Source organism: Trachemys scripta, chromosome 12, assembly GCF_013100865.1.
Source record: "Trachemys scripta elegans isolate TJP31775 chromosome 12, CAS_Tse_1.0, whole genome shotgun sequence".
Taxonomy (NCBI): domain Eukaryota; kingdom Metazoa; phylum Chordata; order Testudines; family Emydidae; genus Trachemys; species Trachemys scripta.
The window spans coordinates 19,919,734-19,935,178 of NC_048309.1; the positions used below are offsets into that span (position 1 = coordinate 19,919,734).

Here is a 15,445-nt window from a genome sequence, read left to right on the forward strand (position 1 = left end):
GAGCTGTGTCAAATTGATGCCAGCGGGGAGGGTCTGTCCCTGGGTCTCATGGAACAAGAGACTCAAGGGAAATCTTTGCTAACATTTATAAAGCAAACTGATCCAAGTTAACGCCTTGCCACAGGTTACAGATCCCTAAATGTTACAAAGGGGGCCTGGCTTCTACAAGGTAAGAACGAACCTTTACCCTGGCCATGAACAAGAAATGTTGGTGCCTTCCCAGAGCTGCTAGTCCTGCTGTTTGTTAATGGTTTGGTTTGGGACAGGTGGTGACCAGTGGAGGGAGAGGCACTCACATCATTGTATTTTCTGCTCTTGATGCTGAAGACCCTAATAGCTAAACACATGGTACAATGCACCCCTATGCTGGCTCCAGCCCCATGTCGAATGGGACATAAGGAATTGCTTTCAAAGACTAAATGCTCCAGGAAGGGACAGTGCCGGGAGTACCTGCCACCTCCAGTCTCTGGGGGATTACAGATGCAGAGAGGGTCTTTCCACTTGGACTTTTCTGGCTAGATTTACTCTAGAAGCTTCCAGAAAGCATGGCCAGTGGGGCTGGGTTAAAGCTGAGCGCCTCTGGCAGTGGCCTCTGCAGCGCATGGTGCAGCGAACACTGCTCTGCCCAGATCCCAGACAGTACCCGGTCTAGTCCAGCACAGCGAAGGCCAGGCTGGGCCCGGCCCAGCTCACAAGGAAGGCTTGGCCTATTGCTTGGCTTTTCAGCAACCCTTTCACCACCATCACCCACGCAGCAGCCTTTCCCTCACCAACCAGCTGCTTCATGCCAGCCTGGGTTCCTTTGCCAGGTGCTGTTTCCAAGGGGGCAGCTTCCAAGCAGCTGTGACCCATACAGTCCAAATGGACCCCACACCCTTTCTCGCTGAGCCCAGAGAAGGCCCGTTCTATCTCTCCTACCCTGCCCTTAGGGCCCTTGAGCAGGGGCAATGGAGCATTCCCACCTCTGGTGGCCCCCTGCCCTGAACTCTGCTGGGTTCCTTTAGCACAATTTCACATGCGCACCACTTGCCTTTGTGAGCAAGCTAATCCCCATCTGCTGGGTGTAAGGCTCTTCATTGGGGGGAACACCACGAAATTCATTACAGTCACTCAGGGGGCCAGCTCTGGAGCCCACTGAAGCCAATGGAGAGACTCCCCTCAACTGCAGCGGGCTCTGGGTCAGGCCCCAAACAGGGACAGAGATTAGCACTGCATTTTCAGAAACCCCTGGGCCAGCCTGGCTGTCTCAGACCCTCATCACTCTGGGTGGCCTGTCAGTCTGAGTGGCTGTTTTCCCAACTGCTCCCAGCAGGAAGCCAGCCTGCTGATGCTATTGGAGAGCAGAAGAGGCAGCTCAGCGTCTGACACCGTGACCAGCACAGGGGACTCGAACGTGGCTCGAGGGGGAGTGCTTTTATTTTTAGAAAGACAAATTGGTTATTTTTTCCCCTTTGATGACGTTACCAAGAAACGTGACCTAGAAACCCAAAAGCCACACAGGAAACAAGGCAGAGCTGTAGAGAGCCCAGCTATGTCAGTATCATGGGGGTACACTCACCACAGGGATGCCGCCTTGAGTCTCATCTGGGGATTAGCTCTTGATCAGTCTGATGCCCCCTCTGCTCACCCCATGGGCTCTGCCTCTGGACTCAGGTTACTCCCACTTTGTGACTCAGTCCTCCAAGCAGGTCACTAGAGTCCTCCCCTTTGAGAGCAACAGAGTCCCTCTAGACCAGCTGGCAAGGTGGTATCTCCCACAATCCTGTGCCACTTCCCAGCAGCTGGTAGGGGAACCCAGGCCCACCTGCTACTCTGGGTTCTAGTCCAGGGACCCTATAATCTGCAGCTAAGGTCTGCACAATCCTTCACCTAGCTACTCTTTCCCTAGGCTCCTTCCTACTACACCTCCCACAAGCTTTCTTCTCCATGCTTCTGGGTAAATCCTACCCTCAGGGCCAGGATCCTGGGGCATCTCTCTCTAGGTGTCCTCTTTAACCCACAGTTTAACTGCCACCTTCCACACTACACCCCCTTTCTATCGCAAACATCCCAGCTGTATACCTGAGTCATCCCCCCCCCCCATCAGTCATTAGTCATTTTTAATCAAGCCTGACTCTCCACCGGGTGTGGCCTGCAGGGTTAATTGGACCTATCTGTCCCATTTTAACCCCTCAGAGCTGATGTGGGGTGAACACCCTATCACAGGCAGCTAGCACTGATATACCATCAGTTGCCATGAGTATATCATTTCTGCTCCTGATTTTTCCCTATGCAGAAGACACCTGGCTAGTCAAACTCAAACTCAAACACTTAGGCCCCCAGTCCTGTCCATGCTTAACTCTATACACTGTGAATTATTCCAGGGAAATAGCTGGACGACTCCCAGCCTGCAAAGGTAAGCAAGTGCATAAATCCTGGCTGTGGCATTACACTTAAAACAAACCAAAGTATTGGATGTTTCAAATGCCCAGAGAACTCACAAGGGATCAGATTAAAATGAGCTCCTTCACACAGCTCTGCTTTTTCATTTATTTTTGAGAACTAATATTGGGCTTGTTTGGTTTATGCAGGGAATGTCCCTTACCAGTTTGTAACTGGCTGGTTTCCCATTTGGTCCAAAGGCGAGCTGCATTTTCTGCGTCTTGACCTATATCATCAGATGTGTCAGAACTGCATCTCTTATTGGAGCGTTATTGATCTTTTTTTTTGAAATTCTGTTTAAGAGGTTTTATCAATAATTTCTTCTGCCTTATAGTTGGTTGGAGTGGACGGAAAATCTCTTACATGGGTCAACAGGCCAAATCTCTCCCTGGTGTGACTCTGCTGAAGTCAATAGAGTTACACCAAGGATCAATGTGTGTGTGTGTGTGTCCCTGAGTGTTTTTAATTGCTTCTGTCTGTGTTTATTTCCATTTTCTCCTGGCTGTCAGGGCAAGGATCAGTGATGAGTAAGGCTACGATTTAGTCACAGAGGTCATGGATTGCGTGACTTTACTGGGCCTCCGTGACTTCTACTGCTTCAGGAGGTGGAGGCGGGACTGTGTGCCCCTGCCCTGCCACTGGGGCTGGCTGGAACTAGGACCCTGCAGCCCCAGCCCTGTGGCTTCGGCCGGGGGCTGCAGCCAGGGCTGTGTGCGGCTTCTGCAGGGGGCTGCTGCCAGGCCACACACCCCTGTCCCGCAGCTGCAGACAGTTCTGGAGCTGGGGCTGTGCCCCCGCCATGGCGGGAGGCTCGGCCTGTCAGTCCCCCCCATGGGACTCCATTCCTCCCCCATACCTAGCCCCGCCCCCCCCGATTATTTTTAGTAAAGTCACAGGCAATAAAAATTCAGAGCCTCTGATGAAATCTTAGTCTTAGTGATGAGTTTTCAGAGGATATTAGAGAACTGATGTCTTTGTTGCCCTGACACCACATCCCAGCCCTGAGAAGTGGAGGCAACTGGGAAAGGGACACTGCAGAACTGCAATGGGGTGGGTGTGTCCAGGTCCGGATTGCAGAGGATGGGCTGCGCTGCATGCTGGAACCCAGGAATGGAATAGCAGTGGGGCATAGGTCAGAAGTGAGGGGCATCAGCAGAGCTGGGGGCAGGGAGTCCAGGGCTGGAATAGCACAATCAAGTTAGCATTTTCTCAAGTAATGTACTTGTGAAAGGTGCAGCCTGGCAGAGCCTCAAATTCTGCTAAACGCACAGACAACCAGTGTCTGAACTTTCCCCATCCTCATCAAGTGCTCTCTTCCTTCTGCCAACGTGTCTCAACCTTCCTTAACCCACGGGAACTGCCTCTGGGATGGTTTACTCTCCCCATCCACATTCAGGGCTTAGCCTCACTGAGGGCTGGAACTGCCAGCAATCTTCCCTCCCCTCCCCGATTTCCTATCCATTAGTGAGCTGGTAAATCGGAGGCCACACACGGTAGTCAATGGTTTCTTGTTTCAATCTGGGGTCAGTCAGATCACCCACCGGATGTGCATACTGTTCTGGAGCTAGCGCCCAGTTCACCTCTGCTAAATGAGAAACTCTGCTGTAAGGAATGGGGGGGGTGCAGGAGCATTAAGGGACGAGCACCTGTGCTTGTGGGCAGGCGTCAGGAGGGGGACAGTGATGGTGCAAGAACATGCTGGGCAGCTTAGATTCTAAAAGTTAGGGATAGGAAGGGGCAAAACAAGGCCTTGGCTGCGTCTAAAAATGTGACTCTGGAACCAAAGATGCATCGTGGCAGAGATCTGGGGATGGACGTTAGCCACTCTCTGTATGCAGGTGTGGGGCGGGGAGCGGAGCAAGACCGTGTGACTGAGGAGTTTCAGGGGGGTGGGTGCTGGAGGGGCCAAGAAAAAGCCTTGGAGGGTAACAGAATTAGAAAGGACTGGTGCACGTCCAAGGAGGCAGAGGAGGGCAGGGGAGAGCAGGGGGGAGGGTCAGCAAGAGATGGCTGAATTTGGAACCAAACTTAAGTGTGGAGATTTCACAAGCCCTGCCCAGACACAGCGGAATACCCTGTCCAGCAGATCAGTGCATTGGAGTTTTGTTTCACTATGTAACTAGCCTGCAGCAGTCACTGCACACAGCGGAATGGCCAGCACTCGGCAATTTCGCCGGAGGTAGGAGGCTGTGAGAACGAAGGCAAAAACCCCTATAGGGATCATGGAGCATGTGTCTAGGTACAGGCTATGGTTTATCACTCTGCTTTAGGGCATCATGCATACAGCAAGGACATTGTCTCTTCTTGCTACGTCTGTCAAATCTCTTGCAAAGCTGCTCTCTCCTGGGCTTTCCTATCAGAGCACTGGCAACCTCTGCCAACAAACACACTCTCTACACATCTCTCGGGGCAGATTTGGTGTGAGCAGTGGGTTTGCTGGCTGTCTGGCCAGTGCACACCATGTCTGTTTCACACAAGGTATGCTATGTGGCTCAGTGCCAGGCTGGGGAACATGTGGGGAATGCTGGCAAACATGGAGTCATCTCACAGACTTACTGAGATCTCTCCTAGGACTTCCCACGTGGTGTCAGAGAGCCCAGGGCAAACCCAGCCTTCTGCCTCTCCCCAGAACATTGCACCTTGGGGGATGACGCTCTGAACACAGCAAGTGTTGTGACTGCATGTCACTAATGAAGGCAAACGCATGCACTGAGTTGAGGGTCCTTCCAAGGGCACCTGAGGATGATTCCAGCTTCAGCTATGCACTAGGAGTAAAACAGGACATCCTATGTAACTCTCTCTTCCTGGTACGCCCCTCACCATGGTATCTAGGCCCCATTAACTTTATCGCCCTTATTTTTCCGCTTTATTCACTGAAAGAATATGACCAGCTTAGGCTCTTCCCAAGACTGAAGCTGTAAAGAGGATGGGACCCAGCGTTTAGATCAGCCCTGGCTGCATACCCACAAGGGAACCAGCCAGGTCTGAGGTGGGCTTACGCATCACACTCCAGTGCTGCAGAGAAGACATTGTGAGGCCTTGAATTCCAACTCCCCCCCGCCCCGGCAACTTTCTCTGTTGTGAACACTATTGCCATTTGGATTTCACTTCTTCTCTAGGGGAGGGCGGGGAAGGGGACTAGGGGCTGGGCATTAACATTATGATGGACAGCAACAGAACGTTAGGCTGCAGGATGATTGCCCTTAGCTAACCAAGGACTCTGGGAGCCGTTCCTGGAGGCTAGTTGGATACATTGAGGTCTCCCTGTTTCTTCCGTGGGTTTCCTTTTCTAAGTCCATTATGTTTAATTCCAAATTTCCCAGCACCTGCTTATAGGTCATTTGTGGGGCACTGACAGCATTGCCATTAATACAGTAAATACGGTAATTCAAGAAGTGGCCAAATGGATACAGCTGCTGTGTGCTGCCCCACTCAAGATGACAAACAGCTGGCACCTGATGGGCATACTGCTTTGAGCCCTTGGCTCTGAATGGCCCTGGCTCGGCAGAGGATGAAGTCCAACATTGTGCGGAGTGCTAAAGGAGGCCAGATGGATGTTAGGAGAGTTTGGGTACCACAAAGTCACTCTTGTTCTAGTTCTGGTAGCTTCATCATCCTGGCAGAAGGACAATTCACCGCATGAGCAGCATCTACAGTCTCTGTTCCTGTTCACGTCCAGTGAGAGGGGAGAAGGGACAGTTCCATACAAACCAGATCCTCGCTGCCACGTGTCTCCAGGACAGAAGGTGCCAGAGAGGAGCCGTACTCTCTAGCCTCAGTAAGGTCAGTGAGCCGGAAGGGTGTCTCTGGTCAGGTCATGGAAATCCTCTCTGCCTCCCTCCTGGAAGGCTTCACCCAGAGCCTCTGAGTCATGGTTCTGGCTGGGACAATTCTCAGAGTCCTTGGGCTCCTTCTTGTCGCTGTTCCGCACGGCAGCCTCGAGGGCCTTCTGCCTGCGGTAGAAGTGGGAGAACTTGTTGAAGATGATGGTGATGGGCAGAGCCACCACCAGGATCCCGCCCAGAATGCACCCCGAAGCTGCCAGCTTGCCGGCCACGGTCACCGGCACCACGTCGCCGTAGCCCACAGTCGTCATGCTGACTGTCCCCCACCACCAGCAGGCAGGGATTGTGTCAAAACCAACGTCCTCTTCCTTTTCCGCTGTGTAGGCCACTCCGGAGAACACGGAGACTCCCACCGCCAGGTAGAGCAGCAGGATGCCCACCTCTCTGTAGCTGTGCTGAAAGGCAAAGCAAAGGGAGAGTCAGCAGAGGCCCTGACACTGTCTATGGGGCCAGAAAACAAGACCTAATGAGCATGAATACAAACCAGGCTTGCTTCCGACATCCCTCCCTCTCGCTCCCTAATATTCCGACTGGCTCTCCTGTCTCGTGTTCATTCCCTGGAACTTTGCTCTTTGCCTTGGTGTCACACAGGAAGGCAGGAATCTATTCCATTGAATTAGAACTAGCAGTCTCTCTCCCTTCACCCTGGTGTGTGGTACCTTAGAGGATTCTAAGGTAGAGGATTTCAGGTTCCCACCATATGGGGAAAAGGCATTTCTTTGGGAATGTGGGAAGCCAAGCTGGAGACGGAATTCTGCACTTGTTGGGTGGGGGAACTTCGTTGCTATTCTAATTGTTTGCAATTGGCATTCTTGAGCCAGCTGCTGAGTAGAGTGTTCACTTGCCATCTGTCCAAGAGCTGGCACCAGTTTGATCTACATATATGGGCAAATGAGGCTCCCTGAAATCCAGGCCTCGCTGGGGCACCTCTCTGGGTCTGACTCAAGCTGCGCTGCTAATTCCCATTCCTGCCTATTGCAGGATCAACCAGCAATGCCCAGGCCATTTCCAGTGGGGTTACTGTGAAGGAGGAATGACCCAGGGAGGGACCAGTGACTCCCCTGCCTAGTGCTCATGGAATTTCTGCACGGAGCTACTGGAGTCCAAATGGCCCGAGTGTCCACTGATGCTTTAGACTAGACTCTGGTTTGTATGCAGCTGAGATGCGAACCTGTCTGGGTCTGTAGCATAAGTCAGGGACACAATTGATTTCCCAGTAGCAAATCAATATCTGTCATTCTCTTCCCTTTCACCACTTGTAAGCCTGCATTCATAATAGGAAGGAAGCACCTCCATGGAGCCAGATGCCAGGCAATGAGCAAGGCCCTGCCGGTAGCCATACAGCTCAAGGGAAGGGCATGAGCCAGGCAAGGTGTGTGTGGTTTTCTCTCATCATTTGTCACAGCCATTTTGTGGGACGCATGTCTGGGAGCCCTCCATACCACCAGGCCCCATGAGGGATGGCTCCATCCTTCTGGCAGAAGAAAATTAGAGACAGTTAGTTTCCTGGGGAGCTGGGGAGCAATGCAAGGCGCTCTCCGTCCTCGGGAGCAGAGCATTCTGCCTTCACAGAACTCCCAAGCCAGGAGGGCCAGGGGGAGGGGAGTTGTGTCTGAGTTTAGAACTGATGCAAGCCCCCTGCATTACACTAGATTACTGGGCGGTGCTGGAGACTCTGTGACTTTGGTGCTCTCTAGAGCCCCACAAACATCTGCTCACTGCTGCTGTTCCAAAGGTCCAACACTGCAACTGACAGCGTAAGCAGGAACTGCAGATGGCCGGGTAGCTGTGATGGGCTTGGAAAGAGGATGGAGGGTGAAAGAGGCGCAGGTGCAACTGTGGGGGTGAAGGCAGGCAGGGCACAGGCAGAGATCAGAATAGCCCCAGAGCCTCTTTTCCATGACCAGCAGCTCAGTTCTGCCCCGTCACCCACTCAGTCCAGCCCTACAGTGCACCCCATACCACTGCCAAGACTATCAGTGCTTCCAGACTCCCCTGCTCCCTGAGGCTTAGAGGTAGGACGTAGGCTGCGAATGAAGGCCACAGGAGGTTTAAATGCTGTAGACTTCACTTCTTTAGCACAGATAGCACTGACCAGCATTTTCAAACCCGGGGGTCTAAACTTATGCTCCCACATGCAGCTGTAGGCACTTCAATGTACGTGGCTGGATTTTAGAGGTGATGAGGATCCACCGCTCCACTGGAGTTTTAAGTGAGGGATGGCTGGAAGCTGACAACTTCCAGTCAGACCCAGGTCCACTGTGGCCTGGGGTCACTGTCTCTGCTGTGGGAAGCACAAGGGGTGGTCAAGGTTCAAGGCTGGAGCCCTGTTAATTCCCCAGGCTGAGGGTTTGGTTTCATCAGCACGGTTTGGCAGGGCTCCTGGCACTGCTGCCACATTCGGGCACAGAGGAGCCGAGGACAAGGACTCTTCTGCTCGGCAACTGCCGTGTGCAAGCCTCAAGACAGGCTGCAGTGGGCAGGGAGCCTTGCACATGCACCAACCACTCTGAGCTGCTGTCATGCCAACAGGTCTGTCGTGTGTCAATCTGTCAATGTCACCGCTGCATGTTGCGCTGTCACATGTCAGGTGGGGAAGAGCAAGTGCGATTCATCAGAGGGGAGGAATGCACAGTCACGTGGGCTGAACGAGAGCAATCGGGCAGCCTGCTATTTATAGGCAGGGACTCAGTGACAAATTGGGAGGGACAGCGGCATAGTGACAGCATATGGAAGGCAAAACACAGAGCAGTGCAGACAGCTCAGAGACACAGATCTCCTCCTACACAACATGGAGCTAGAGGGTAGTGAGGGGAGGCTGCTACAGGAGGAACTAATCAAGACACAAGAATCCAGAGGTCAATGCAGCAGAGAAGGGGTTACAGGAAATAAAATCTCTGGATATGTATGTAATTTACACCTGCTGGAGCTAATGGGACGCAGCCTCCTGAATCAATACTCTGCTCTAACCATTTTACAGCAATCATTACTTTACTTTCAGCTTCTACTCCTCAGCCTTTGGGGAGCAAACAAAAAACAATGTACAGTGTGGGGAGGAGAGGGAAAATATTCTTCCCAGCAAAGCTTCTAAATAGAGGGGCTTCCCCCACCACCCCTGCTAATATGGTGTCCTCTGATTACACTTGGACACATTCTCCTTTTATCTTGGCACGACTCTGGCTATCTTCTAATGGGAAGTTTCTCCCCCACTGAAATAATTTTCTTGTGGCGTTGGCAGGAGAGGAAGCTTTGTGTTCTTGGGCAGGAATAGGAGTGAGGGGGACTGCCCCTAGCAAGGGAAGGGCTGTTTGCTTTAGAAACACCCCATCCTACCGGGTGTTGGAGAAATGGCTAATGAGAGCTGTACTGACTGAACTGATGAACCCACCGAGGCTGGTAACATCTTCAAACTTTTCGAATAAGCTCATGATTTTGGTGGAGATTTATTTCTATTCCCATGGCAATGTTTGCTGTATGATCCCAAGGGGAGGTGACAGGCAGAGTGACAGCTTCTTCCCTTTAACAACCTCCTTCCTTAAACATGGGCAGGCTGCTTTTGACAGAAGCATGTCATCTGTTGTCACTTACCAGCCCCCAGGGATAGTTATCTTGCACTGATCTGGAGTCCTTTCCTGAGTCATGGTAGATCAAGGCAGGACAGGAAAAAGATGGAAATCTTTAGAGATAGGATGTTTTCTACGTGGCTTGTTTACACAAGGAAGTCACGCTGGTATCACTTAAGGTGTGAATTGAAACTGAGGGTACGTCTACACTTACCGGAGGGTCCGGCGGCAGGCAATCGATGTTCTGGGATCGATCCCGGAAGTGCTCGCCGTCGACGCCGGTACTCCAGCTCGGTGAGAGGAGTACGCGGCATCGACGGGGGAGCCTCCCTGCTGCGTCTGGACCCGCGGTAAGTTCGGACTAAGGTACTTCGAATTCAGCTATGTTATTAACGTAGCTGAATTTGCGTACCTTAGTCCGAAGTGGGGGGTTAGTGGGGACCAGGCCTGATAGTTAAACCTGTCCCAAAGGCCATGTGGACACTCATTTCAGTGTAAGGGTAGGTCTACACTTACCTTCAGGTCCGGCGGTAAGCAATCGATCTTCTGGGATCGATTTATCGCGTCTTGTCTAGATGCAATAAATCGATCCCGGATCGATCCCGGAAGTGCTTGCCGTCAACGCCGGTACTCCAGCTCGGCGAGAGGAGTGCACGGCATCGACGGGGGAGCCTGCCTGCCGCGTCTGGACCCGCGGTAAGTTCGAACTAAGGTACTTCGAATTTAGCTACATTATTAACGTAGCTGAATTTGCGTACCTTAGTTCGAAGTGGGGGTTTAGTGTGGACCAGGCCTAAGAGTGGTTTAGCTTATGTCGATTGGAAACAGGTTTCACTGAACAGAAATAAAGCACTTTCCTAGCCAGGAGAACTCTATGGTCAGCAGAGTTAAGGACAATGATTTTTTTCTCAAGTATATTAGGAACAAAAAGAATCCTAACACTGGTATTGATCCATTACTAGATGGAAATGATGGAATTATCACTAATAATGCAGAAAAGGCAGAAGTGTTTACTAAATATTTTTGTATGGGGGGGGGGAAATGATGTAGTCATATCATATGACAACTCCTTCCATTCTACTCAGTAGCTGCTGTTTAACATCCTCCTAAAGTTAACCCTTTGTAAACCAACAGACCCAGATAACTTACATCCCACAGTTTTAAATAAGATGGCTGAGGAGTTCACTGGACCATTAATGTTGATTTTCAATAAATCTTGGAATACTGGGGAAGTTCCAGAAATCTGGAAGAAAGCTAATGGTGTGCCAAGATTTTTAAAAGGTAAATAGGATAACCCGGGTAATTTTGCCTCAGTATTTGGCTCTGTGAATATTGTGTCCAGTTCTGATGTCCACAATTCAAACAGGAAGTTGAAAAATTGGAGAGGGTTCAGAGAAGAGCCACGAGAATGATTAAAGGATTAGAAAATCTGCTTTATAGTGATAAACTCAAGGAGTTCAATCTATTTAGCTTAACAAAGAGGTCAAGGGGTGACTTGATTACAATCTATAAGTACCCACACAGGAACAAATATTTGATAATGTGCTCTTCAGTCTAGCAAAGGTATAACATGATTCAACAGCTGGAAGTTGAAGATATGCAAACTCACTTGGAAAGAAGGTGCAAATTATTAAGAATGAGGGTAATTAAACACTGGAAACATTGCTTTCTTTGCTGGCTCGCTCACACACACACACACACACACACACACCCCTCGCCTATCAATCCCTGAGCCCCTGCATGTGCAATCAGTCCTAGGGCAATCCCTCAGACCACATGGCTTACGCTTGGTCTACAGTTAAAAGTTAGCTTGACATAGCTATGATGCTCAGGGGTGCGAAAAATTCACACCAGAGTTGTTGCTATGGTGATCTAACCCCTCCCATATAGACATAGCTAGGTCGATGGAAGAATTCTTCCGTCTACCTAGGTACTGCTGCTTGCAGAGGTGGATTACCTACAGCAATGGGAAAACCCCTTTGTCACTTCAGGAAGCGTCTACACTATGGTGCTACAGTGCCGTACATGTGCTGCTGCAGCACCTGTAATGTAGGCATGGCCTTAGCCCTATTCAAGCTTTGCAACCAGGGATTTCCCTACACCCCCCCTGAATTTCCCCAACACCCCCTCCAGTTTTGTGAATTAGTTACCTGCAGTGTTGCTAATTTAGTGATTGGAAATTTGAATTGAAATTGAAACATTAATACATACTTTAAAAGCATATAAAGTATATGATAAAATACGTGTATCTGAAAAAGTATAATAGATTTGAAAAGTATGAACATAGACGAGCTTCCTTATATAGCTGTTGTTTTTATGACGATGTCAGTGCATTCATTTTGGTGATGCTGGCCAAATGATGATTTGTAAGCAAAGTCTAAATGAGCTCTCCCTGACAGCTAGTGATGAGCTGGGGCTGGGGGGAAAGGCTTCAGGACTAGATTGTATTTACAGTCACACCTAATCTACCTAGGTATCCAGCAAACAGAGCTGTGTTGCCCAAGTGATAGATTTTGGCTGGGGTTGGGTTACATATCACTTGAATGCGGGGGGGGGGGGGGGGGGGGGGGGGGCGGGAATGAAATGTTGTTCTTCTTATTGTATGAGTAAAGGGCAGTAGAACTGCACTTAGCCTGTGCTGATTGAGGACATCAAGAGAGAGGGTGGGGACAGGTGTTTTGCTTGATGGTCTGCCTGAGTCACAAGTACTATTTTGACCTGCCCCTCTCCACTGTTTAAAGACAGAGTTGATTAGGCTCCATAGATAGTCTTTTGTTTTGTTAAGTGACCACTACAGCTGAAATCACCGATAACCAGGTCTAAGTGGAAGAGAGGGCCCTGCCCCATCCACCCCCCCTGCTGTCTGTCCCCTGACCACCCCCAGACCTCAGCCCCTAACTACCCCCTGCCACCCCATCCAACCCCCCCCTCTCCTTCCTGACTGCCCCCCATCCCCTGCCTTATCCAACTACCCCTTCTCCCTGACTGCCCCCGGAATCCCTGCCCCCATTCGACCCCCCCCACCCCATCCACACCCCCGGCCCCTGACCACCCCCCAAACTCCTCTACCCTCTATATCCAACCCTCCTCCACCGTTCCCTGTCCCCTTACCACGCTGCCTGGAGTACTGGTGGCTGGTGGCACGGCTGCACCAGGACAGGACCCAGCCATGCACCGCGCAGCACAGAGCACCGGGTCAGGTGCTGCGCTACCCCAGGAGCTTGCAGCCCCGCTGCCCAGAGCGTTGCGCCGGCGGTGCAGTGAGCTGAGGCTGCGGGGGAGGGGCCGGGGGCTAGCCTCCCAGGCCAGGAGCTCAGGGGCCTGGCAGAACGGTCTCGCAGGAGTTTGCCCACCTCTCTATTAACACCTTTCAGCAGAACGATATTAAACAAAATGAGATTAATCTCCATTTGCTTTTCTTCTCTTCCTGCTCCCCCTGAATCACAGCTACTCCCCTGATGCAAAGTCTCCAACTCTCCAAGCACCTCACAGGCTGGGGAGTCACTCCCCCTCAGTCTTATTCAGTACTGTTCTTTCCTGTGTTGATTTTGTGTCAGTGAAAGGTGCTGACCTGACAGCCCCAGAGTTGGTTTATCCATAGAGCAGCACTCACAGCCACAGCAGCATCCACCACTCAGACAGCTCAACGTCGGCTAGCGATCAATGGTCTCAAAAGACCTGGCATTATCAGTATGGAAACTGTCTCCCATCCATCACTCAAATGAGACCATCCATCACACGGACCAACGTCATCTCCAAGCTGTTCCGGGGCCTGAAACCAGCCAGAAACAAGCCAGAGAATCTTAGTCTGTCCAGATGTCCCTGGAAGTAAGCTAAACGGCCACTTGACTTCATAGGTGCTGGAACTAGGGGTGGCTTGAAGTGGTTTCCATTATATGCAGGGTTTACAGTTTGGTTCAATGGCTCTCAGCACCCCCACAATACAAATTGTTCCAGCCCCCCTCCTTGACTCTGTCTTCGATGCCTTAAGCACAAGAACAGAATCATGCCTAATGGGAGACTCACAGGATGCTCCTTGTCCTGTTAAGTTTACCCTCCCCCTCCCTCCCCCCGAGTAAAGCACTAGATAGTAGCTAAAACAGAAGAAATTGCCCTCCTTTCCCACTCATCATCCTGAGTTGAGCGCTGGGGAGGTGTTTTAAGGCCTTTGCCCCACACAAGCCCCGTATTCAAAGAAGATGGAGAAGAAAGACACTGGCTCTGCCTTGCTCAGGTCTCCAACCCAAAGAAGAGGCGATGCCAGCTCTTACTGTTGTCACTGAGAAGAGAGTGCATTGGATTCCGAACTAACGCAGAACTGGAAAGGACTGGATGAACCGCCACCAGCGAGACAACAGCCATTCCCCCTGTTTCTGCCTCTGGCACAGGAAAAGAAGTGTGACTTCTGCATGGGTTTCCATGCAGTGCTGAGGAATCCATGCCATTTCACCACTCCAGATCCTTGGAGGTGATGGCATCACTCATGTGTGCGTCAGTATCACGGGTGCACAACAGAACTGCTCATTCAAACGGATCATTTTATGCTCTGACTTTTTAAATCAGAAAATCAATGATAAGACAACAGTGCAGAAACACCAGCTGGGGATTGTGGAAGTGTGAGACTTCCCCTGTCGTTTTCATGCTGAGGAAGGCTTTTGATCTGTTAAGACCAGTGTTCAGGCCCACAGGGTGTTGTGTTTCTCACTTGTACCTAAAGTACAGCATCGCAGGCAGTTATCAGCTGCTGCAGAATCCCAGGACCCTAACCTCAGTCCTCAGAGGGTAAGCGCAGGAGGAAATGGCTTTTACACAACTGAGTTTTAAAATGTATTTCCTTGTGATCTGGAGCACAGAGAAGCAAGACACCCAGCAGCTTAGACACGGAGAAAAACTAACAGTAACTTCCCAGTTGAGCTGACCAAGTCAACCTCTGTACCATCTGCAGTGATAGCATTCAGCAGCTGTCACTTGCCTGAACACCTAGGTTAGGTTAGCAAGAGAGTGCCAGTGTGTGATTGAAGGAGGATGGATTAGGGTTACCATATTTCAACAATCAAAAAAGAGGACGGGAGGAGCCCCACCCTAGCCCCGCCCCACCCTGTCCTAGCCCCGCCCCTGCCCCTTCCACTCCCTCCCACTTCCTGCCCCCTCAGAACCCCCAACCCTCCCCCCCACTCCTTGTCCCCTGACTGCCCCCCAGGACTCCACCCCCTCCCTAAGCCTCCCTGCCTCTTGTCCCCTGACTGCCCCCTCCTGAGACCTTCCAAACATCCTAACTGGCCCCCTAGAACCCTACCCCCTCCCTGTCCCCTGACTGCCCCAACCCTTATCCACCCCCCCACCCCCTGACACCCCCCCCCAGAACTCCTGACCCATCTAAACCCCTCTGCTCCCTGTCCCCCCCCTTCCTGGGACCCCTGCTCCTAACTGCCCTCCAGAACCTGACCCCCTACCTAAGCCTCCCTGTTCCTTATCCCCTAACTGCCCCTTCCTAAGACCCCCTCTCCTTAACTGCCCCCCAGGACCCTACCTCCTACCTGTACCCCGACTGCCCAAAACCTTATCACCCTCCCCAGAAAGCCCCCCCCCCCACCCCCCCCCCCCCCCCCCCCCCCC

The 15,445-nt window shown here is 51.5% G+C and overlaps 1 protein-coding gene across 1 annotated transcript in view; it reads right to left on the reverse strand.

Moving 5' to 3' along the window:
- Window positions 1-3,344: 3,344 nt before the first annotated feature.
- The window catches only part of KCNS1 (potassium voltage-gated channel modifier subfamily S member 1), a 28,382-nt gene continuing 16,281 nt past the window's right edge, over window positions 3,345-15,445 (reverse strand). The window contains exon 3 of the mRNA XM_034788019.1: window positions 3,345-6,661. Within this exon, the coding sequence (XP_034643910.1) occupies window positions 6,206-6,661 (456 nt within the window). The 3' untranslated portion in view covers window positions 3,345-6,205. The remainder of the gene's footprint in view (window positions 6,662-15,445) is intronic.